Raw genomic sequence first — 26,551 nt, forward strand, 5'->3', positions numbered from 1 at the left:
ACTTCTTCTACTAAGGACAGATGAACCAAGTAGGTTGGAATCTGTCCCATGGCTAGGCTAGTTACCGTGGCACTTAGCTCCCTAAGCAGATCCTGCATCAGCATTCTGACATGTTGCATATAAGCATAGTCCCACTGTAACATGTCAACAATCCTGCCCACGGTGTGGAGGGTGTTATTTAACACTGCTGCATGAAGGTTTACTGCTAAAATTGTGCCCTGTAAGGTTTTCCCAATCTTTCCAGCCGCTGCTGCTGTTGATACAGCCTGTCATAAATTTCTGGCATTTCCTTACGTAAGCCAGACACCTGCCTTCTCAGGGTGGTCAGGGTGACAGTGTTAGCAGCAAACAGACCCGCTGAAAATAGCAAACCCACGGCGGAGGCCGCAGCAATCAGACCCCCCAAGAACCTTTTGGGGTGGCTGAGGCCTGTCATCTCCTCCTGGGTGACTGTTGCCTTCCTCAGCTGGCGGAGCATGTGTATAGTGTCCAGCTGGGCATGCCATACAGTATCCCCAGCCCACTGCCTACCATGATAGGACACCCTACTGTTCATGTTGATGTGCTTCCGAAACACATCATGTGGGTCCACTCGTACATACACTCGCTGAGTATATGTTCTGCAATTTGTTAACAACAATCCGGGAGCGTCCTGCAGGACTATGCCGGTAGGAGGACCGGGTTCCACAACTTCAAGGGGCTGTGTTGAGGCGATCCACAGTACTGTCAGGACCAGCCGTGGCAGTTTTAGGATTCTCATTCTGGAACACAGATGAGGCACATGGTACAGTTCCACTATAACTTTGAATATATTTTCCTAGCAGGAGCTACACTACAGTACCTAACTACCTGCAGCTGCAAAGGGGCACCCCCCTCTTTGATCGGGTTTGGACTTTTAACCCTATTCTGTGTCCTCCGGCGCCATTTGAGTTGGGCGATACAACCGGAGGTGGTTGCGATGCACCCACTTGTAGACCAGAGATTGCCTTCCCTTTTCAATCCAAATTTGATAAGCTACCAGTGATACCTTATCGACAATCTCGTGGGGTCCTGTCCAACTGGGTAAGAACTTCCGGGCCACCCCCGTGGGTTTGGCAAATTGGAAGTACAGGACCTTGTCTCCTACTTGGAGTTCCTGGTTAACTGCCTTTCGGTCATAGGATGCTTTCCTACCCTCTGCACTCCTTCCCAGATTGTTCTGGGCAAAAGCAAAGGTTGCCTGCAGATGTGCTCACAGGTCTGACACATACTGATGGCCTGTAGCAGCCCCCGTCGTGCTCAGGTCCTCCACCCCATAAAGACAGTGTAGGGGAAGAGTCATCTTCCGACCTGTCATCATCTCAAAAGGTGGGACCCCCATAGAACAATGGGGCGTAGCTCGGATGGCCATCAGAACCAGGGGCAGCTTAATGTCCCAGTCCCTACTGCTGGTGGAGACAAACTTTTTGAGCATACTAACCACCGTTCGGTTTGCCCGTTCTGCCTGGCCCGAGGATTGAGGGTGGTAGGAGATATGCAACTGGGCCTTGACCCCAAGCATATTCCACAGGGTTGCCATTATTGTAGCTGTGAAATGGGTTCCCCGATCCGAGTCCACGGTCAGGGGGAGTCCCCATCGACTGAACACATGGTTCACCAACAGCACTGCAGTTGTCTCTGCCGTGTCGTTGGGTGCTGGGAGGCAATCAATCCATTTTGTGAATGCACACGTAACAGTGAGGAAATATTTGTTCCCTCTGGATGACCTCACCAGCAGCCCCACCCAATCCATTTGTAGATTGGACCAGGGGAATGTCATGCCCTTTTTCTGGAGTGGTGCACGGTGCAAGGGCCGTGATGGTTGGAACTGGCTACACGTCAGACACCCCTTTATATACGCGGCGATGTCTCGGCCCATGTGAGGCCAGAATGCCACCTGCTGGATAGTGTCGTACGTGGCCTTGATTCCCCGGTGACCCCCACAGGGTTCGTCATGCGTGTTGGATCATGATCCCCCGATGACAGCGGGGAACTACCCACTTTGGGACACCTTGTGCAACTGGTACACAAACCAACAACCCCTTTATAATTTTTAGGTTGTCTTTCACCTCTGCCAGCTCTTTCAGCTCTGGAGACTGGCTCAGCACCTGCTCTGAAAGAGGTTGACGCACTGGGTCAGCGATATGCTGATACATTTGCCCAATTGCTGGGTTCTGTTTCTGCATTTCCGCAAGATCAGTGTTAAAACCCTGTGACCCAAGCACTACAGATTGAGGGTCAGCTCCGACATCCTGTCTAGCCCTGCATCGGGTGACCACCTTGACCTCAGCCACGGTTTCTGGGGGTAGCCATTCCTGCTGGAACTGCCAGGGTTCACGCTCTAAGGCGCCAGATTTGGCCAGCCGGTCGGCCTCATCATTCCCGTCTTTGTCGGGTCCCTTCACCTGGGAGTGTCCCTTCACCTTCCTCCAGTAAACCATCATTCCAGCCTCGGTCGTGAGCTTGTCACTAACCAGGAACAACTCTTTGTTCTTTACTTCCTTGCCCCGGCATTTTTCATGCCGTTACCCTTCCAATACGGAAGATGGGACACGAAGCTATGTTGGGCGTAGTTCGAGTCACTACAGATGACAAACTGTTTAAGGCCATTTGTCAGGGCCTGCTGGAGGGTGATCAGCACCCCAGCTACTTCCGCATACTGACTAGTCTTTGGTCCTAGCTTATAGCGGGTCGGCCCACAGGGACTATTGTCTTGCCAGACTACTCCTACCCCTGCTAGCGCCTGCTGTTCGTGGCGAAAAGAGCAACCGTCAACATAGGCCATGGGTAAGCCCTGGCCCACATTCTCATCGTAGTACCCATGATTGTTCGGTAGCTCAGCAGCGGGAATAGTTTCTGGAGCTTCCATGTCAGAGTCACAGCCATGACACACTTGGCCCAAAGCCAGGCCCTGTCCCAGGTACATTTTCTTGCTCTGTGCATAACATACCTCTATCTCATAGCCTTGTAGGGCCATCATCCATGCCACAATCCTGCTATTTGACACCCTGCCCGCTTTCAGTCTCTGGCTATGAAGGAATGTCACAGGTTGGTGGCAGGTTTCGATGATAATCTTTTGTCCCCCAACATAACTACGGAAGTGTTCTACCGACCAGACCGTAGACAACAGGGCCTTCTCACAGTCCAAGAACTTTTGCTCAACTGGGCTCAGGGCTCGACTGGCATACGCCACCACCCTTCGCTCTTGGTCATATTCCTGACTCAGAGCAGCCCCAAGGCAGTGCTCTGAGAACCCTGCTTCAAGGTAGAAGACCTTATTTTTGTCAGGGTAGGCCAAGCATGGCGCACTACCGAGTTTGCGCTTCAGCTCCATCACAGCCTGTTCTGGGGAAGGCCCCCACTCAAAGGCCACGTCTTTCTGCAACAGCTTGGGGAGGGGCCTTGCTATTTAAGCGTAATCCTCAATGAACTGCCGGGAATAATTACATACTCCCAGAAAGCTGCGCAGTTCAGACAGGTTAGTGGGCGACTTCATATTCTGGATAGCTTGGACTCTGCTGGACTGTGGCTGTACCTTGGGCTCCAACCAATAGTCCCACGTACTCCACTTGGGTCCTACACCACTGTCCCTTAGCCAGGGACAGTTTGGCCCCTGCACGGGAGAGCTGGGTCAACACATGCCTGATCTCGGCCATGTGTTCTTCCCAGGTCTGACTCCGCATCAGAATATCGTCCACATAGACCAGGTTGCCCCTGGCGGCTGCATCACTCATGGCTTTGTGCAGAAATATGTTGAACTCCGCTGGGGAGTTGGAATACCCAAAGGGGCATCGATTCCAGGTGAACTGCCTGTTTCCAAAGGAAAAGGCCAGTTTGTACTGGTCTGTCGGTTCTACCTTAAGGGTCCAGAACCCATTGGCCAGATCCACTGTGGTGAGATATTTCGCTGTTGTCACCTTGGATAACTCCTGATCTAGGTAGATCATTGGCCATCGTGACAAAGGAACCTGTTTATTCAGCTGCTGGTAGTCAATGGTCAGACGCCATTTACCATTGGGTTTCAGCACCGGCCACAGTGGGGAGTTCTAAGTGGAGTTACACTCCCTTATGATCTGACGCTCTAGTAGAGCATCCAACGTCTGCTTTATGGACTCGTATGCCGTGAGGGGAATGCGATACTGCCTGACATAGGTTGGGCGGGCGCCAGGGGCTGTGGGAATGCGCACTATGTACAAATCCGTCACCCCGCAGTCATAGGCGTACCGTGCAAACACTTCCTGGAAATCCTGGAAGATCTGACGCAGCTGCTGACGCTGGCTTTCCGTTTCCAGGGCATCTGCCTTACCAACCTGTTCCTGTACCTGCTCTAGGAACCCCTCTTTTGACGGCATGGCGGTATCCCGGGTCGCACTCTCGGCTGAGTGGTCCGTCGGAACACCTGCGTGTACTGTGTACACAACCATCTCATCCTTATTGCTAAGGTCCACCCTGCACACCTCCTGGTTGCAGAATCCCTCTATTGGCATAATTGCAATCATCCGCCGGGGGTAGGTGTAGTACACCTGCTCGGTTCCCCCCTCCCTGGCCAAGGGACCAGGGAGCTGCCCAAGTACTGGGATGGCCAGTTCGAAATCATAGAAACCATTGTCAATTACCAGTCCCATGTCAGTGCGAGCAGGGATTTTGACATCTTGTTTTGCTATGTTCTGCACCAACAGGCAGGTGGCTCGGCCATTCCGTTCCAGTCTGGGGGTACCACAGACTGCTAGGTTCAGTCTGATAAACTGAGCTGATGGTTGGAAGAAAACCATCTCAGCGTCCATTCTCTGTCCCTTCTTTAGGACAAGGCGTACCGGAAACCCTGCTGTTGACGCAGGAATGATCAGGTCCGATTCGTTTACTACCTGGCAGGCCTGAGGAATCGTCTGACCTGACCGAATGTTCTCGGGGTCGCCGCTTAGAGAGTGGGCATCTGGGTTCACCCGTGTCCACAGCACACAGTTCACTGTGTCCAGCTGGGCGCCCAGTCGAACCAATAGGTCTGCACCAATACAGACCGAATGGGTCAGCTGAGGTGCTACCTGGAAGTAGTGAGCAAACTTCCTTTTTCCGATGGAGATGGAAACTACACAGCTTCCTTTGCTCCAAATGGACCTATGAGGTGGGGGTGCCCACCACAGAACCTGTGACTGCGTCACCAGGGTCACCTGACGGCATCGCGACAGGTCCTCGAACAGACCTTCACTGATTATGGACTTCTCAGAGCTGAGGCTGAGAATTACATCATCAACCTGCACTTCTGCAACCTGGACCCCTCCCACCACCATGGGGTGGTAGTCCTGGTCCCCCTGAGGTACCAGGGTGCACAGAAAGGACTCCCATTCATTACTGGACAGGGAGATCCACTCTTCTTCAGGGATGAAAAAGGGGTGTGCTTTACCTGGTGGGTCAAGCAGCTGCTCGGAGCACTGCTCCTGTAGTTGGGAGACCGTGGGAGTGCTGGCCTGGGCAGGACTTCCCTGTAGTTTTGGAAAGCAAGAAGAGACATTTATTTCTCGTCCAGAGTAACCAGGAGGAACCTCCAACTCAGCTATAGTGTTCAGTGGGCACTGTGTGAGCACAGCATAACCACTGATTCCCCCTTTTTGCTGTGCGACAGGCTTCGGATTTTTGACCTGAGCCCACAATTTTCCATGCTGGCAGTCCACCAGAGGCTCCAGCCTGTCAAGCAGGTCTTGGCCAATGAGTAGTGGCTCTGTTTTAAACCTAGAGATGTAAACAGGATGCACCACGTTCATTGGCCCGAACCTAAGTGCAACCCACACTCGGTGTGTGATCCTGGCATGATCCTGGGTATAGCTGGAAATATCCATCTTACACGGTTCTACCTTAAGTCTGATGCCTTTTCCTTTCGCTACTCGTTTGAGCTCGCTGAGTAGATCAGCTGACATCAAACTAATTTCAGCCCCAGTGTCAATCAGTGCTTCTCTATCTAAGACGTTTTCAAGAGAAACCTTGATATAAATACGCCTTGCTTTGCCTTTCTGGCTGAGATTCCCTAAAAATTGTTGGAAGCCTGCCTTTTCTTTGACTTCAGAGGCAGGGTAAGCACCCAACTCAGAGTTACACCCTTCTTCCAGGCAGGAACCCTCCCACCCAATCAGATAGACTGAGGGAGGAGTTTGGGATGGATCCCCGCCTCCTCCAGTGAGAAGGGGCATGGTCCCCCTAAGCTCATTCACGCTTCCAGCATTCGGTGCGGAAGGTTTACCCTGTCCTGATCTCTCAAGCAGGGCTTGTTCAAGCCTGGCCAGGCGGGCTGCAGTCGACTCCCTTCGTCCAGCCTTATGATAGGCTCTGCCTGAGCCCTTGCCTTCCCCGTAGCGCTCACGGCGGCTCTGACGCTTAGTGCGGTCCTGCCTGCCTATTTTGCACCGGGGCTTAGCGGGCTCAGGAACCTCAGCTCCTTCGAGCTGAGACAAGTCATCAACCCTGTTGGCTTTAGTGGCGAACATGGCCGTTTTAGCAGGTTTTCGCTCTGAGGAAGCAGAGACTTCAGCTCCCCAGGCTTTTTGAGCCAACCTTCTAATGTCAGCCATTTTCATCGCTTTTGCATCAGTGTGCATCACAATCATTTTCCTGACTGAGGGATGCAGATTAGCAATGAATAAACCTTTGAAATTCACGTTCTCTTCGCAACCCTCTTCATTCCGCCCTGCAAAATAAGTGCACCTAAGCCTCTCATAATAGTCGCGAGGGGCTTCAGCTTTTACGTGCTTAATATGGTGCGCAGCGGCCACGGCAGCTGGGATCGATAAAAACCGAAAATTCTCCAATCATTGCCTGACACAGCTCCTCAAAGCTATTACAGACCTCCGGTCCTTGTCTAGACATCCACTCGTGGACCGCTCAGCTGGTAGTTTTCATTACTAACATAGCCTTTTCCTGTTCGGACGCTTCGGGCATAAACTGCAAAGTATATCTCAGCTCATCGATGTAGGTTTCCACATTATTCCCTGACACTGACGGGTCAAACCTTTCTACATCTTTGGCTAACTGTCTCAGGGAGTGGAGGTTAATTTTTACGGTTTCTCCGCATGCAGGGAGAAGGCCGTGATCAGGAGCAGGGGGTCTATGCCTGAATTGAATCGCCCTTGCGTCTCGCGCAGGACTAGCCTGTTTTGCTTCCAGTACGGCAGCATCTAACTCTTTTTGCCTTTCCTGGCTGAGCTCATTTAAACTCTCAATTTCCAGGTCTCTCCTAGCTACCTCAGCCGCAATTTCTCTAGCAGACAAGTCATCTAATTTACCTAAAACTTCCCTGAGTCTGTCTTCACTTTTGTCATTTTTCACTCTCTTTTTTCTCTGATTATATCCAACAACTCAACTCGCTCCACCTTGTATCTTTCTAGCTTTCCCTGAAGCTTTTGAAACTTTGTCAGCTCGGACAAAGACAGTTCCAGCTGTTTAGCTAGATTTAAGGCGAAACTAGATAGGACCTGAACTGCGTTCACAGACTCTCCTGTGTTAAGCTGGTTAGCTACGTTAGCTACTAAATCTACTTGCAGCTTCTCAATATCATCAAAGTTCAACTTTTCGATACCGCTCCAGTAACCAGGATTGTCGTCGCTTTTTCTTTTACCAAAATACAGTATGGAACCTAGACACCCGAGCAGATGGATTTCCAATCAGCACACGTTACACTAAATGCTAGAAAACAGGAGGATTTATTTACGCAGTTATCAGCACACCCGGTATACGCATATAGAAGCCGCGGTGCTGTGCTGAACTTGAACTCACAGCAACATCAGTTATTCTGTGCGATTGATTCTCATTTCATTCTAAACTCGCCCACCCAGGGACGCCATTAAATGTAGTGGTTTGATAGGTTTACTGAGACAATTATTTATTGTAGCAGTAATCACGAGGTTGTTCGTTGGGGCTTTTAGAAAATCAATCGTCAGAACAACTATCAACTTACACACACGGGTTCAATACACGAGATACATTTATTAATATAAATTGTGCACCAAGCATATACTAGTCTGCCTGGATACGAGCGGCAGACCTTACTGTGAGGGTTATCAATATACAAGGTATATAATCTCGAAGAGATGCAAACACGAAGAGATACACAACAGAGAATATATGTCAATATATAACGTTCGGTTACCAAATCGCTAATCAGTGTTATTACCCACTGTTACTCTAAACTCGGAAGTAAATACATTACTCATGAATTAAATTGATAACAACTTGTGTTGAGGTACAATTGAATTCTCGAGACGCAATGTAGAACATGGGGTTTACTTATCCACTGTATATGGATTTGGAATTTCCCAGCACGAACACCAAACCAGCTGACAGGCTCTGTTGCAGCCTCTGTTCCAGCGGTTGTCCAATGGGCGTTGTCCCGGTGTCCTCTAGCTACCGGCCAACCAGTCGAGGTGCAGCTCGGAGTAGGACGGGCGGAGGAATCTGACTGCGGCGCGCAGGGCAGTCGTTGATCTGAGGGGATCTACCGGCTGGCTAGTAGAAAGTCTCTATGCACAGAGTGTGACCGCGAGTCCTCACAAGTCACTCTTTTGCCTGGGAAGAAACTGGTTCGTTCCCGGTCCAGCGCTGCTTCTGAATAAGCTATTCAGGTTGTTGACGAGGGTCCAACTGTAGGCTGCCATTGATCAAGCGGAGCATTCACGTTGGTAGAATTCTGAGTACGTACGGGATCCTCGGCCTCGCGCTTAGAACAAAGTCCAAGTCCCTTTGCAGACAACAGCAGTTGTCACGTGATTGTCTCTGAGGATGCGCGAAAATGGCCAAGGAGAGCCCCAATCTGAGCTTGCGCTCCCTTTTTGACCAAGACACAGATGTGTGCTGATTGGTTGAGAGTTTGGCGGGCATTGGAGACCCATGTGGTATTACCACGCCCTGCCAGTCCCTGATTGGTTGGTCAAGGTGAGATATAAGTCACTTACTCTTGACACTTAAGAATGCAGTCCAGATGTCCATTCGGCACTCCCTAGACTGATAAGTGCCAATGGATGACCATTGATCATGATAGCCAGGCTTAGCCAAGTGCATCCCCGTCTGGGAGCTGTCCCTTATTGAAAGAAAACATCTTAAATCAGCCTGCATGAATACTTTCTCTGTGGCTGCACCACAGAGATGGAGGGTGAGATGGGGCCTCCTTTAGGAAAGCATACCAACGCTTAATTCTGTCTTATTAACAAGCATTGCCGCTACACCAGTTATCTTCTTTAGAGCTGCTTCTATCACAAACCTGTCAAAACTTTACTTCCTCAAATATCTTAATTTATGCAGTGACAAAATTTAATTCCAAAACCAAGCCCTTAAATTGCAATTTTACTCTTTTTTGCATTAATATCCTTCATACAGCATTGATAGGGTTTCATATACGATAAACATCAACTCCACATGGATTTTATAGAATGGCTGAACAAGCCTACACCCACGTTCCATTTTAAAGATGTTCTTCTGTTCTACTCTAACACCCTTTCTATTACTAAAGTCATCAAACAAAAGCTCTCAATTTTACAGTATAACCATTCAACGGAAACCTTAATTCCCTGCACACCACGGACCATCTAATTTGCACCGGTCCACAACGCCATTAACTGTTCACAGCTGCCAAGCACTTTTTCTTGCAACAGAAGCCAGTGTTCTGTTCACATAACACTCAAATCACCTTCAAATAAATATCATACAGCCCACGTATATACATGGTCCTTCTATCAATTTCAAAATCAGATTATTGTTTTACTTGTAGAAAATGCCCTGTCATTTACTGTACACTAGTGAAACAGGACTAGCAGGACATCTCAAGGAGCCAAGTTAAAAAAATCTCTCCATGTTAATTGTTGATCTCTTAAGCCACCTTTTTCAACTACTGTACCTCTTCACATTCTCGCTTTCACTTTCTTTGGTCCACCTTTTCTCATTCCCCCATTCTGCTCGATAACTGAAACATTTTTCTTCTATCTTTTTTATAACATGGAATTAAGCAGTATCTGTTTCTTTTTAGGTCACACTACAACCTGAAAAGCCGCCTACTCTGAACACTTTTTACTTTTTTGACCAATTCCACAGAATTCATTTAACAGTTTGAGTGGGGGGGAAACATCCATTAAATATATTCTAGATATAGCTGAGTTTTCAGGACTAACTCCCAAAATTACAATAGCCATTGTTCTTTAATGTAATAATCATTAACACACTTCAATAACACACAAATACGTGATTCAGATTACAATGCACTACTAATCGAAAGGGCCAGGAAAATTAACTTGGAAATTCTCCTGACAACATTTTATGTCCGACAAAGAACATAACCCTGCCCTGAGGTGTTAAGCTGTAGTCCTTTTCCTGTTTTATAGGCTCAACTGTCTGTGCTTATCATGTCCTGGAGGCATTTCTTTATCTTGAAGCTGACAAGCAGCAAAGCTTTCCACAAAGGTTAAAGACAGCTCATACATCTCCCAAGCACTGGTATCAGTTTTGCATTCCCTTAATAGGAATCTTGTAATCATAGTTTTACAGTGGACATCAATAATATGTTACAATTTAAATACTCTATAGCAGAAATGTCTTAATGTTTTGGTAAAACAACAGGAAATTGCTTATAAATATGACAAAGAGAACTGTATAAAGAATACGATGTTATATCCTTGGAGAAAATGAGACTACGTTAGGAAATGGAATCATATTTTAAGAATAAAAGAAAAAAGAAACATTTGTAGAAAAAGAAGTTAAATAAAAATAATGTATTTTACTCATTGGATAAACGTGTTGTGCAGTCATCATGCACTGTGCATTTAGGGTAAAATTCCTTACAAGACTAGGCTTTGATTATACAGGTTTCTTATAAATGATTTTTCAAAGCAGTGAGTCATTTATCAATGAAACACACAATAGGTCCTGTACAGTTGAGTTTATATTTTAAAATAAGATGCTGTAGGATATGGCTTGGATAAATCTAAAATTTACTGTCAAGAATGCTTGATTGAAATGGTTGCAAAGAAAAGTGGATTTGGCATTTTAGTTTAAAATGCCTTTGCTGAACCCCTGAGATTGACATTAGCTCCTGGGTATGAACCACACTGTAAAACTGCTGAACATCATTAGAAACAAGCATAGATCTCACTAACCTCCCAGGCCAGGGCGCAGTCTGTTGTCATACCCATCAAGAAGTCTGTCGAGAATTCTTGTAAAAATTGTGATGTTATCTTTACTGTCATCTGGAAGCAAATCATCATATCTCGTTAATCTGTGGAGAAAAAATAAGAATTCCTTCATTTATCACAGTCCATTAAGTTGTTATAAATTCGGGCTCACATATAAGCATATCACTCCTCTGCGTACTTGACAGAAAAGTGGTCTAAATGAATTCTGATATATAGTTAATCTGGTGCAATACTGCTTTTAAGTGGCGAAGAAGAAGTGAAAGAAAGAGTGAAGGAGTCAATCTTCAAAAACAAAACAAGCAGATTCTATTGTTTACAGATTGTTACAAACAATATGTTAACATATATACTGTAACAGGATAATAGTTTCACTTATTTTCAATTTGGTTGTACAGTCATGGGATCTATATGAATGTAGACACAAGCACATATGAGTTGAATTTCGAATACAACATGGCAATAAAGCATGCTGTGAAACAAGGAAAATGATTTAACTGAAGTGTGACATTATTAGAAAATCCCATAACACCACTGAATTGTACAAGTAGTAAATGTCTAAAATATGATTTCAACTCTCATTTTCCAAATTTTATTAAATGCCCAGGACAATAGTGGTTGATAGTACCAGGTGGATGAATACAATGATTGAACTTCTAAATAAACTGTATATGTATGCTAAATTAAACTTCTAAATAAATCTAGACATCTCAAAGCACTTTATATCAATGCACACCAATCATAAAAATAACTAAATATACAGTAGTTTGCACTAATGCATATCATTTGAAAAAATGAAAACTATTGAAAGGATAAGGTAGTAAACAAATTTCAATTTTTTAGGTTAGGATAATTTAAAAAAAAACAGATTCCATGACATGTATTGAAGCTTGGGGCAAAGCCCTTCCCCTTCAAGAAGAATTACAGCCACTTCAATTTCATCCCATTTGTAGGACCTCTGTTCAACATCGCCGCTAAAAAATAAGGTGAAATGTTACAGTTAATGCTTGATGAAAGTGTTGCAGTAGTATGTGTTTTCATTTAACTGCTCTTGGAGCATAGCCAGCAAATTGTTCTAAAAACAACCTTTGTGCATTTTTGAAGTATTTTATGGAGGTTAGATGATGCCAAGAGTGTACTGTAAAATTAATGGCATCAAATTTATAAACACACTGAGTTAATCTTTAGAAGAGTAGTTTGTAGTGAGGAGCTGTCTTACCACTCTAGATCAAAAGCCATTATTCTAGTGGTATCTAATTTAATTCCAGGAGCTTTAAAGTGCCGCTTACATGCCCTGTATGTGCAATTGGCACCTTCTGTTTTGTGCATTTAAGAGGAGTATCATCTGCCTTGGGGGAAGACTTGGCACTGATTGACTGATATCAAGAAATATCCATTTCAATGTTCAAGTGTCTAGATGTGTTCAACGTTCCCCTGGTACCTTATTTCAGCGAACAGACTCGTTGTGTTAAAGGGTTAGGATTTTTTGAGGGAAGAGCAACTGTGATGTTAGATATTGAAAAATGATAAGCATTAGTATTTCATGTCTGCTCTGTTCATTTCTTTTACATTCTTTGAACAAATACAGACATGATACTTTTGGTAGAATACATTTCCAGTATTTAATGCTTTGGAAATTATAATCAAATTACAATTGCTTCACATTCTGAAGATTTTATCACTAACTGATGTTTCCAACTTTTACAGTATATATTTCAGTTCTGTAATGGAGAACGGAATTTGTGAACCTTTTAAGTCCAGAAAATTCCTCCAAATCTGTGATATTTTCCAATTGTTTTTATATCTTGAACATTAATGTGCCATTAAACAATTGATAGATGCAAAATATTTGCTTGTTTGCAAAATATGGACAAACTGGGAGTGGCACAATGGCACAACAGTTAGCATTGCTGCCTCACAGTGCTGGAGCCCTGGGTTCAATTCCAGGGGTGCTATAGTATATGAGTGGAGTTTGGATATTCTCCCTTTGTCTACATGGGATTCCTCTCACAGTCCAAAAACATACTAGTAGGTTAATTCACTATGAAAAAACTGGCCCTGCTGTGAATGTGTGTCTCTTGTCATGGACTGGTGTCTCATCCAGGTGTATCCTGCGTTGTGCCCCTTGATTGCTGGGGTAGACTCCAGCTCGCCCATGACCCTGGATTGGATAAAGTGGCTAGAAGATCCATGGATGGATAAACTGGAGCTCTGACAATGCTGGAAACCACCAAGAGGCTAAGTAATTTTAAACACCACTTTCATAGTTGAAGTTTTGTTAGTAATGCCCCAATGGGATGTCTTAGCAATAAAATAACTCTTTGGGATCCCAGGAATTGGGCTCATCTTTGTCTCAGGAAAGACTTTATACAATATCTAAACTTTGAATATAAAGCCACCCCCCACTGCCCTCACCAGCAAGAGAAGCATGTTTAATCCAAAGGAGAATCAGTGAGCTCTTTTGATCTCAGCATGGTGTCTGGATCCTCCTTTTGCTCAATGCAGTCACTCAGTAGACGTCACATCGCTACTCTTTTATTCTGAATCTCTCCTAGGCAAGTCATTTGCATGTCCTCGATTGCAGGAGGCATCACCAAACCAGGTACATTTTCAAGAACCTTTTCATCAATATTTACAGTGAGCATCCTTTTCTGGATCAGTGCAAATTATTTATAAACTTGAAAAATACCGTATATGTACCAGGTTTAATTACACACCATGTGCTTTTATGAGTTGAAGCTGAGCTAATGTGTAATAAATTAGTGTAATTATGCATACTGTACCTAAATCCATTTTGAAAATCAGTGATAAACGAATAGTGATCAACAGTGCCTCATCTAAGCTGGATATTTTCTCAGAAACAAAAGGTGCATTTTCAATGTGTGTGTGGCATACTTCAGAACCCATGTGAGTTGCACATGTCTAAACTGATGGAATGAACATTTGACCATGTGCTAGAACCAAACGTGCACTCCAGCACTAGCAGAGCTTCTACAGTAATTGTCACATGTGACATTTGCCAAAATCATTTCCAAATGCCTTCATGGTGGGTGGCATAATGAATGACAAGGAAGCTTTAGTTGTAATGAACCCTACAACAGTACATACCAGTAAGGAGAAAAAAAGTTCAATTCAGTACAGTTGACTGTCTTACATCCATTGTTTTCAAATACCAACCCACACCCTAAAGGATAATGTCTCAACTTCAAAACAAACAGGATTGATCTCTTTTAGCCAATTCTGTAACAGAAAATGTAATAAATTAAGAAGTAATATACTGTAGCAATTCTGAAAGTGATCGGTCAGTCCCGAAGTTGACTGGGAGCAACTTAATTATGTTTATCTGATTGATGACTGAAGTGGCAACAAAAAAAAACTCATTAGGGCTTCTTTAAGAATTTGGTTTTTAAATATAAGTCATGTAATAGTCATGTGACATCGCTACACATTTTTATGAATTTATCTTTTTTTTTTCCTTTTCTTTTATCTAACTGTACCCTGGTCATGCTATGTAAATTTAAGGTGTTAAATAAAATGCCCTGCACTAATACAGAAGAGTGTGTTTATATTGTCTATTGATTTTTTTATAGGTGTATTCACTTTGCTGTATTTTTCTGGGACAAAAATACAATTATTCTGGGAAGAAGCTGGAAATTGACAGTTTGAAAAAAAAAAAGAATAGCAAAACAGTTGTATTTCCTGACAAGATATCAGCATTCAAAAACATGATCCCCAACTGTATAGTGATTTTATGGACAAAATAACCTTTGCTTTCATGGTACAAGGATATTTTTTCAGCACACTGAAAAATGGCAAAATGCTGGATGCATTCATAAACTAAGATCAATGCATTGTGCAACAGGTAAATCCACTTTATTCACAATTTCGATTTCCAATACTCCAGCAGTTTATCATGTGTTCATGACTGAAGTTTATTTACAAAGAACATTTGCTATTCCATACCACGCTTAGGCCCTTTCATTTCTGTTGTACTGCTTTTGCCCATTTTACTTTTACAAAACCACTTCATCTTCTATTTTAGAACTGCTTATGTTTTCAATTGTTATAAGAAAATTATTTCTGTTCAATGCAGTGTCGAAGTATTTAACCTCTATACAATATGAAGATAGGTATTTTATGCTGTCTTCTTTTATGATGAGTGCAATTTGTCTTCTGATTGTTATGTAATTAGAGTGGTTTCTTGTTTCTGTTATAGGTATGAATGTTGCATCTTCCATTTTCTCTTCCAGCTGATAGGCTAGAGATATCAGAGAGTGAAGAGGGAAGAGGCAGAAGAATTGGTGTTAATGACAGTTTGATTGTTCTGTATTATTTTCTATCAGCTTCAAACTAATGGATCCTTGTTGGAAACTCACCAGAAGAGATTCATATTGAAACTCTAAGAGAGATTTACTAAGCAAATGCATGCAGTTACATTTGAAGGTCTAATTTCTGCTTCTTCAATAGGTTTTGATAAGTCAAAAATCAAGAAAAATCAAGTTGATTTGTACCCTTGTACCCTTGTGAGAAAATATTGTTTTGTCCAGTTTAATGTCTTGATATAGCTGGTTGAATTGCTACACTACCTTCTATTCTATCCTAACTGTTTCAACCAAGGTTCAAAACTGATGATTACAGTGCATTAACTTACAATTACCTAATAATATTGTGAATTTTCTATTTCATTTATAAGAATAATGTCAGTGCATAAAGCGCACAATTTTAAGTAACAGACAGTAGTATTTCCGTATTGGAAAATTAAATAATTATGCATTATTCCTCCTGATCAGTTCTCTGAGTAGAGATACAAATATATTAGGTTTACTGTAGATGTGTGTATTAATGCTGCAGTGACAATTAATATCCCTCAGACTTCAGTAGTGGTCAGTTAGAAAACCTTATTGCAAGCTCTTAAAATGAATCATTTAGAATTTCTAATAGATATGATAACAATTTTAGAAGTCAATGTTAATTAATGTGTGCATTTTTTGTTACAATGAGATTACAACTGTATTCTTGTTTAAATTATGCGTACCAAATAAAATAGAAATATGTTGCCGATTGTCCCCGGCGAGGTGGATCCAGTATTATACTGTAGATAGATAGATAACACTTTATTGATCCTGAAGGGAAATTGATGACTATGTAATGACTATCAGGAACTTGCCAATGTTACGTAAAGAGATTACTTTGTAAATAGTAATTGTCAATTGTACAATTGGAACTGTTTTGACTGTGCACATAGGTTATAATTAGAAGGGAATGTGCCTAGTGTAACTGTTTGTACTGTAGATTAGCTATAGTGGTGTTAGTGGGCCAGTAGAGGGCGCTCATCCTGCAGCCTGTGTGGGTCCTAATGTCCCTGTATAGTGACTGGGACACTATACTGTAAAAAGCAGCCCTCCTTCAGATGAGATGAAAAACTGAGATCCTGATCCTCTCTGGACCTTAAAATCCCAGGGTGTTTCTCTAAAAAGGTAATAATAATCTTCATAATGATCTTCATCTATGAATTGGCTTCATCACCCTGTTCTCCTTTCCACTGATAGCTAATGTGTGGTGAGTGTTCTCTGTTGATGATGCTGTCACATCATCTACTTGGATGCTGCACATTAAAGCACTATATAAATGTAAGGAATTATTATTAAGTTTTTTATTCCAAGATCCATTGTTCAAATATCTTTAATGAGTTCAAATTTTCCACTGAGAAAAGTGAGTTATTATTATTGTTGTTGTTGTTGTTGTTGTTGTTGTTGTTGTTGTTGTTGTTGTAGTTACAGGTATGTGTCAAGTAAAGTGATAAAATGTTAGTCTAAAATGTTTCTTTGTTGCACTGGGTATAACACGGTTGGTATACCAGAAGATGGGAGCTTCAAATGGGCATTATGACACTGGTTTTGCATACCTGATTCACAATTTTCATTAGAGTCAAACTCTGTAATTGAATCAAGATTTGTGAGGCTAAATATGAGATTCAATAAAGCAAGTGGCAGATTGCCATGCCACACTGATGGATTCACTTCTGTAAAGACTTGCTATTCTTGATTAGTTAATTGACAGTTTTACTAAAAAAAAAAACTGCCACAGGGCTAGAATGGAGTGAAGCAGACATATTAGTCTCCTTTAATTATCTCAGCTAAAGATCCAGGCCAGAGACATTCTGGATAAAATAGAAGTGTGAAACAATGCCTTTCAAATTACAGTACTTCACAGAAAAAATGAGAAAAAGACTTCAGGAAATGTGTCTGAAAGAAAACATGGGTATATACTGGATATAAGATCAACTTGCTTTTGCAAACTTACGTTGCAACTGTTTGTTCAAATTAAAGTACAAAAATGCACATTCTTTATAGGATATATGTTCTTTTTACTGAAAGCATTTAAACATCCCATTTCCTCAAACAAAGCATGCAAATTCAATCAAAATCACATATCGAAACATTGGATTTGGAGTTGCTGGTGGTGAAAGTGTCTCAGATGCATTTTGTTGCCCCAGAATGCATTTGGAGTTTGGTTGCTTTTTTCTATTTTGTTCTACCTGCTGTATGAATATCAGGGGAATACTGGAGTGAGAGAATCATTTCACATTTTATACATAACATCCCATTAAAATTAATAATCCAGAGGACTATGTACAGTAACAGTGTCTCACTTCTTCACAAAAATGCATTGAGGCATACAACCCGATGCTTTAAAAATGCAGAAGTTATTCACAAACAAGTCTACAACAGGGTATCATCACTGAGATGCAAAAGTGAAACGGGGTAGGAAATGGATTCTTTCCAATCAACCATGACTTATTCAATCCAAGTAAAATACTTCTTTCTTGCTACGAAAAAATACAGCCTGCTTTACAGTAATCCTGCTACACAAACGGCAAATAGTGTACTCACAGGAGAATTGTGCAGTATGCCAGCCTTATGAAAAACAAATTTGCTCTGCACACTCCAAATATTTTTCTTTTCTTTTCATAGCACAGTTTATAGGACACTAAAATGTGCTTATGGGTTTTCATTTGCAGATAGCTCATTTTAAGGGTATAACATCTAAACAGTAGTCTACCACCTATGATGAGCAAATGGATGCTTGCATATACCAATGAAATCTGCAAATTGATTAGTATGACACCATTTAGTAGAACCTACACATGTCACTATGCAGTATTTTAGAATATAGGAGAGACTGGACAATGAGAATGAAAAAGAAAGAAGAGGCTAACATTCTCTGAAGTGACAATCATCAGGCACCAAAAGCTGTAGTACACTATATATGTGCAGATAACTTCGTTAAACATGACAATGAGCTTTTACTCTACTGTCACACAACTGTTCCAATAAAACAGAAGGCATGTGAGTCACACTCTGCCTGGCACTCAAACACTATGACTTTTGTATCAAACGTGATGTTTCAAATATTTGTACAAATTAAAACTCATATTGAGTATATTATTACTAAATATATACAATTATTCTAGAATTGCTGTACTGTATATGAATCAACATAGAATTTTTGTAGGGTAATATGTAATAAGTAATGTCCTGGTTAGTCTGCCCTTGGCAAAACAAGTATGTGGAGATTAAAATGAACAAATTAAATATTCTTGGTGGATAAATTAAGAAAACTACACATATTTATTATACAATTCTAAGAACAAGAGATTCCCCAAGGGCATTCTTAATATTTGTTACTTCTCCCATAATTTTATAATTGAAACATTTAAAAATGTTGAAATCGGATACTATTTAAGTGTATATAGTTCAGCACTTTAAGTTACAATATAACACTATATAATGTCTTGAAATCTTTTTCCAATGTAGTTTTAAGTATGTTTAGTAAGTAAGTATAACCTTGTGTAGTCCTATCGTTACTAAATGATACATTTATTATACAAAACATCTGTTGTGTGTATAGAGTCAAGTGCTTCCACATAAAGGATTGATCCTAAACTTAACAGTCATTCCACACACAGATGTTTCATTATTATTTCTACTACTAAAAAAAGGTGGCACTGCTCCAGATCATAATTTGAATCTGTCTTGGTCTGTTTGTTGGACAGAGTCAAGTCTTCCTTTTAGCCACTGAATGTGATACTGAACATGTCTTATTTATGTAAGAATTGCTGTCTATTCTGTAAAGCAGGCCTTCTTACAGTAGCAATGAAGACTCCTGGGAATGGAAGACTCAAACTATGATTTCCACAGATGCTCTAGAGGCTGCCCAATATGCTAATGTATTCAGTGCTCATTTCAGTCTCTGATTTTTAAGTATTTTAATGGGATTTGTAATGCTGTTGTGTCACAAAAACACAGAAATCAATACAATGGTCTGCAGAAATAATTTAGATTATATGGGAAATTAGTGACAGCAGCAAAGCGTAGCAATGACCCCAAACTTACCATGGATATTGCTGATAATATTGGATATAGATAAATATGGAAGGATACATTCTAAAAAAAACTGTTTTGTACTTTTATTGACAATATTTCTAATGCTTCTGCTTGTGAAGTGGAGGAAAAGGAAAACAAAAAATAACATGAATAGCACATTAAAATAGATTCATTAGGCTGCTTCATTGGCTCTTTTTTCTTATTGACAGATTAGCTCAGAGTGGTTTCAAGCCAGTGGGTTCGCATATATTTGCTGTGCACAGGGACAAAAGCAATTATTATGATTAAGGTTAAGGTGAAGATTGTTCAGATATTCATCAATGTCCTGAAGACATGTACTAAGAAACCCATGACACTTATCCCAATCTGATGTTCTCTCATCTCATATTTTGCAAAATGGACTCCAGAGCATAAGCCTGTTAGCAGAAGTCATTAAAACTCCAGGAAGCACAATTTCCATAATAAAAAAAAAAACAATTTCATTAACCTCAAATAAAGACTTGACAGTCAAATAGAGTTTCAAATAACAGGCACATTTAAAAAAAAAAGATCTTCCTTATTTTCTGTCCTAATATCAGGTTGCTGCTGCCTTAAAAACATTTGCTCTAAATCCATCAGTTGATTTCTTGACTATAAATAGAAAATAATCTATGCGTTCTTATACTTTATGTTTATTGATGATAAAATAAATTAAAATTCAGATAGCCCTATTTGTAATACTGGATGTTCTCAATTAAAACAAAACAGTTGCAAGTAATCATCAATATTGAAATATCTTAAGGTTTTATAGAGCATCTTGGAATCTGATGTCAGTAAATATTATTCCATTCTAATAAAAGTATTGTGATTGAAGGGTTAAAAGCTGTGAAATTGTTAGCGAAAAGATAGACGTCTACTTAGCAATATCGATTTTCCTGTTTGTCTTCCAAGTTATCTCCAAATCCACCACATCCTCCCCAGCCAGGGTAGTTTAATAAACGCATTCCAAGAGGTATCAGCTGAAACTGTTGAAAGAGTTTATAACTAGCTCCTGAATTAAGATCTTTATACTGGAAAAAATGTTTGGACTTTGCAATAGCTGACTCACAAAATGATCACTTCAGATTTAGAAAAAATGCTGTTCATTTTTATATATTTAGCTAGTGATCAATATACAATTGATTTCACAGCATACTGCAGTACTAAGGGGACAGTGTTTAAAAAGGAACCAGCACCTTCCCATCAGGATATTGATGAGCTCCATTTCCCCAGAAAGAGACCATCATCCAGTCCATGATGCTCAGATATCCATGATTCTAAATAAACCACAGATGTTTTACCAGTAATCTTTTAAAATAAGCATACAGATCTCATTCCATTTTGCATATACTGTACTAAGATGTTTATAACACTGTACATATACAATTATGTACTAAGTTAGAACAATGTCACCTTTCCATCTAAAATATGATTGCTTGCAACAAAATTGTGATAGCCTAATGATTTGCTATGGAGCTATGTCTCTACTATAGATCCTTTAGGCTTCTAAAGAAGTCTAATCAAATATGTGGAAATAAAAAAGAACATTAGCATCAATTTAATCAAAATCCCCTCTCAGAATAACACGGCTGATACCACACATAGAGAAAAATGTCACACTTAGTAGGAACTCAAAAACTAACATCCCATCATTTTGTCTTGCCACGATTCAATTATCTAGCCAGAACTGAGATGAGCCATACATCTTGCCAGTGAAAAACACTTCCTCTTGGAATCTGAATAATTAACACTAGACAGTTAACGAGAACAGCGGTTTGAAGATAATCCATATATAATACATCTTGATGCACAACAACTCCACTGTAGCCATTGATTTTATGTCACTTCTGGGTGCAGTTTCAAAGCCACCATACACGTTAATGTGTCCAGCATCCTATACATTTCTCTTAAATCTTCATAAAAAAGCATGACCAAATACTGTATCTAAATAAAAAAGTTTTTCTTCTTCACATTCAAATAATTGTTGGGTTTATCCTATAAGCCATGTCTCCAACAGACAATTACAGCAACACAGTCACAGAAGCTGACAAAGGATTTTTACTTTATGAAAGTTGGTTTTTGATATGGGAGGTTGTGCCAGTCACTGTGTGTCTCAGCAAAACTGGATAACCTGGTGTAGACAGTTCTGCTGATGCAGGGCGATATACTGTACTGTACTGCAGGCTGCCAATCTACCTCTAAATACTCATTGCAGTTTTCCTCAAGATAAGTGTTACTGTATATATAAAATACCAACCTCCTTATGTTGAAACTGGGTAAAATTTATATTAGAAAGTATATAGAAAGGAGGTCCTTTTTTTCTTTCTGCTACAAACTTATTTTGGTATGACACGTCTCATTTTTTAATCTAACATGACACTTTCAGTCTTCAAATCCTACTAGTTCCAACCAGTTATTGAGCACAAAAATCACTAAAGGGGATGCCTTTGACTCTCATTAGTCTACCACATGCCTCACAGCACCTACAGTGAAAATGCAGAAAATGCAATGTTATTAGCCTTCACGTTCTTGAGAGATGTCAGTAAAATTAACATAGCACATGCAATTTGTAGTTTTGATTTAGATTAAAAGAATGATCCAAACAAATGAAAAACAAACTGCACTATCTAAAATTAATCTCTTTTCAGATATTTAAACATCTTTTAATATGGGCCAACTAATGTCTAATACTACTAAGATGTTGGAGCTGCATGACGTTTTTTAATGTTTTGTTTTGACAGTGCTCTAAACAAGCATTTTAAAATCACTAGGATCACTTTTAACTCCAGAGAAACCTACAAGTTAATGTTACTTGGAAGAAGTGAATGAACAAAGTGCTGGAAATCATGAAAGGCTTATCAAAACCAGATTTTTCAAATTCCCTCCCTCAAAAACAACCAGACATGACCGTGAAAGAAAATGGGTCAGCTGAATAAATACAAATTATTTGGGCCTCTCACTTAAGTCACAAAGCACTTCAGGCAGTTGAGTTTAAGAAATGGGTAGAGGAGGGAAATATTTCAAGTTTCTTATAGACCTAAATCTGTTAAATCCAAATATTCCTTTATTCAGCCTGATATAATTTTTTTCTTTGGGTTTTCATTTTAAATTATTCTAAGAACAAATAACAAATCCAAACATTAAGGCTGTGTTGCTTTGTAAAAGAAGTGAAAAGGCTGCATCTGGGCAGTTAAATTGCTGCATTATATGTTGATGGAGAACATAGCTCAATGTGAACTCTTGTTCACCTTTTATTTTGTACTGATTAAAAATGCATTAGATATTCGATGGCGAGAAATACATTTTTAAAGTGAATAATAAAAAACCCTCAAAGTTATTTATATTAGAAACCCAACTCTGTTATGTCACATTAAATCCGCCACTGTCCATGTTTTTTCCATCTGCTAACATGGCACAGTATATAATAAATCACTGTTGCCTAAATAGAAGTTTTTTTATTACTAACTCTTATGTGTACTGTAGAATTTAATTATTTTTTTTCTCTACCTCTCTCTCTGCTTGCATTACTTACAAAATTGGTTTAGTCATAGGGAGACTCCAATCAATTTATTTCTTTGACAGATTCCTTTAGAGTAGCTGTTAAAGTGACAAGACACACATAATTATTATCTACAGTTAATGTGTATGCAGACCACACAGACACACACAGATGGAAAAGGTCACACATCCACATAATACTCAGCTCCACCTGCTTTACAACAAACCAGTGAATTGATGTAACCACTGGAATTGAATATTGTAGCTTCTGGGAATGGAAAAAAGACAGCTGGTGTTGGATTTTTATTATTATTTTTAAATAGCAAACACCCTAGTAATAGCATTTTGTCATAAAAAGGGCCACATATTTTGTGTCTTTTCAAGTATGAGGACATCAATAGTATATCTAAAAACATCACCATATAATAGGGCACACTATTACCATGAACAAAGGCTGGGCGAATTTATCAGGGGTGGATAAAATGCAAAAAAAAAATGTTATAACCTGATTGAATCAAAGTCATGCCATGTCCAAAAGGGGTACATCTGAACTGTACACACAAACCAAAAGAAAAGGCTTTGTGCTCAACCTGAAATTTTGCAGCTTTGGTCTTTTACCAACAATTATGAAATAACAAATCTGTTAATGTGTAATATGAGATGAGTGGAACCATTACAAGACAAGCAATCTAGGATAAGCTGTGTCTTTCTGTCCCTCAGGTCTGAGAGCTAAAGTCATTTTAGGCTTATTGAGACATTCTTGTAACTGAGCCCTCATTTTGATGGAAATCCAATTCGCATTTCACCCCGCAGAGGCCGGATCAAAATGACAATTGCAAATCACAAAACTTTCATCAGTAAAGCTTTATTAATGAGAGGATTAGCAAAAAAATGAGACACATGAGTCTCAAAGAAAAAAGAACTGGTGAATCTTACCCTGTCTGTGCGAGTGAGGAGAAAACCATAAGGAAAACCCAAAGTCCAGGAAATGGTGTTGCAATCTTTCTGAGCATACATGCCATATCTCACAGCCTTCCTTCCCCTCTGTTGGAAAGTCTGTAAGACATTAGGTTAAAGTCAGCTAAAAATGAACAGACATTTCATAATCAAAACAATAATCCACCAGAAATACAGACTGAGAACTTTTTAATGTATCACTTTACTATTTCAATAATACACTTTACAGTGGCCTACCTACTTTACATTCCATTCTAAAAATAGCAGCATTTCTTCACAGTTAATGTCCAGAGTTTTAACAGGTTTTCATTTTGTCTAATTTTAACTTTTATTTTTGAGAAACAGATAACAAAATTGTAAATACAGATGACATTACACAACAATCCTTTTATAATAAAAAAATACTGATATACATCATACTTGAAAATATAGTTGATTCATATTTTATACTGTATATACAGTGTATTACAATTATTTTACTTCTAAACCAAACTATATACATTCAAAATAAAGAAGATACATACAATTTTGATGATTTATGAAGAGGGGGGAAATTAAGTAGATATACATTCTTACTTATAGTTTCAGTTATTCTTTATCTCCACAAATTCAGACCTTAAAGGTTTAATATACTTAGACTACCTAGACCAATATTTGAAAAATTTGTTCATCTGTAATTTAAGTGAAAGTTTTCATTTTTTCAGGGTCTAAGTTAAATATCAAATATAAAAAAATCAAATCTGACTGAAGCTGAAGCTAGCAGATACAGATTACCAGGACGAATTGTTGAAGGAAAGCAAAGTCTAGCTGAAATCAAAGGACAGTACAATGTATGTAACACTCTGGGTAAAGAAAAGCTCCTATTTATGAGTGATTGAAGCTGATGCCTTGGCTTCCTTCAAGTAATGGCTTAATGAGATCCTTGGATTAATAAGCAACTAATAACCGAACTGGGCAGATGACTTGCCAGATGAATGGCCACCTCTCATGTGTAACCTTATGTTCTTAATGTAATAACTTTCATGGAGTTCATGCATGTTTGTGTAATCTAAGTATGAAATACAAATTTAAGAGTTTAGGACTGCTCTTATATTGTGGCATGATGCACAAAATTTAAACTTGAAACCATTTAACGCATATATAAAAAACACCCAATAACAAAATCAGAGTGTGAGACTTTAAAGATTTTCATTTGTTTGGATGTTTGCTCACATACTGCTTTAAAGCACAACAATCATAAAACAGCAGGTTATTCCATTCAATCTCGCTTTTTATTTCCTTTGAACTCTTAAGCAGAACTCGAGCATGATCTACAAATGTCAATAGATCGGCAATAATTCTAACACTTGGATTGGATTTGGCATGATAAGATGTTAAATCAAGTGATTTTACTCACGCAGTTCGCAAATCCTCCATAACACATAAATATGTATGTAGCATGCTATCTCTTTGTAAGAGCTAGAGAAACAGTATCAAATTAAATATGAGGAAATGTGGTATTCTTTCTTTTCTTCTAATAGCCTATATAATATTGCAAATAGTGCTCCACATATGCATATGCTATGAAAACAAATATATGTCAGTAGCTTTTTGTCCAAAATTCATATCTTTATGTAGAGAATTATAGCTAGATAGAATGTTTGGATTGTTTCATAAGGTGATACTCTCATAATATGATAATTATTGTGGATTTGGTATTTACATTGTGTAATTGCAAGATATTAATTTGCATTATATTTAGGATTCATGGGCATATTGAAAAATAAATTGCTTTTGGATCACACTATTTCTACAGCTGTGTGTGTTACATTATCAACATTTTATTTTTAAGAGGTTTCTGAGACATGTCCCCAAATCTTCTGAGAGCAAGTGAGTGTTTCACAGCTGTCTAAAGACACACTGAATTATAATATTCACTATCTGTTCTACAAAACAAACGGGCATTGTGAAGATTTTAAATTTAATGTCATCAGACTATTGATTTTGCACATCAGATATACAGTAGATGATACTTTATATCATTTTTCCACTATCCAGTATTTCATATCTTACAGTCTTCATTCATCAGAAATTATTTTGAGGTCTTAACAATGATCGTTTGGCATTAAATCTCCTACTAAAATCTCTAGAAAAATGTACAGTATATCTACATTAAAATATTAATTAATTAACTTTAATTGTCCTATGCCAATTAGTATCTTGCTTTTGGTGTAATTCTTTGGTGCATTGTGAATCTCATTTTCACTTCTTTCCTGTTTCCAGTAATGCACTATGTTGCCATTAAGCACTAATACCAAGTCTCACACTGTTATGAAAGCATGCTGGTACACCTTCATACCTGAAATGGGCATGGTACAATGTTGCCCCAATAGTGGTTAAAATAATCTGTGCGGTTGTTTCCTCAATAAAGCCATGAGGTGGGCACTCAAAAGTAAAAAAATATTACTGTTATAAAAATAAAAAAAGTATTATCAGCAAATACAGGATGTATAAGAAACAAATGCCTTCTGGTAC

The 26,551-nt window shown here is 39.8% G+C and overlaps 1 protein-coding gene across 2 annotated transcripts in view; it reads right to left on the reverse strand.

The window, feature by feature from the left end:
- The window catches only part of gabra3 (gamma-aminobutyric acid type A receptor subunit alpha3), a 151,899-nt gene that overhangs the window by 99,246 nt on the left and 26,102 nt on the right, over positions 1 to 26,551 (reverse strand). For both annotated transcript variants that reach the window (XM_015351059.2, XM_015351060.2), the window contains exons 2-3: positions 24,017 to 24,136; positions 11,145 to 11,263 (exon numbers count right to left, since the gene is read on the reverse strand). In XM_015351059.2, coding sequence (XP_015206545.2) covers positions 11,145 to 11,263; positions 24,017 to 24,102 — 205 coding nt within the window. In that variant the 5' untranslated portion in view covers positions 24,103 to 24,136. The remainder of the gene's footprint in view (positions 1 to 11,144; positions 11,264 to 24,016; positions 24,137 to 26,551) is intronic.

The sequence above is a fragment of the Lepisosteus oculatus genome, chromosome 8 (genome assembly GCF_040954835.1).
Source record: "Lepisosteus oculatus isolate fLepOcu1 chromosome 8, fLepOcu1.hap2, whole genome shotgun sequence".
Lineage (NCBI taxonomy): Eukaryota > Metazoa > Chordata > Actinopteri > Semionotiformes > Lepisosteidae > Lepisosteus > Lepisosteus oculatus.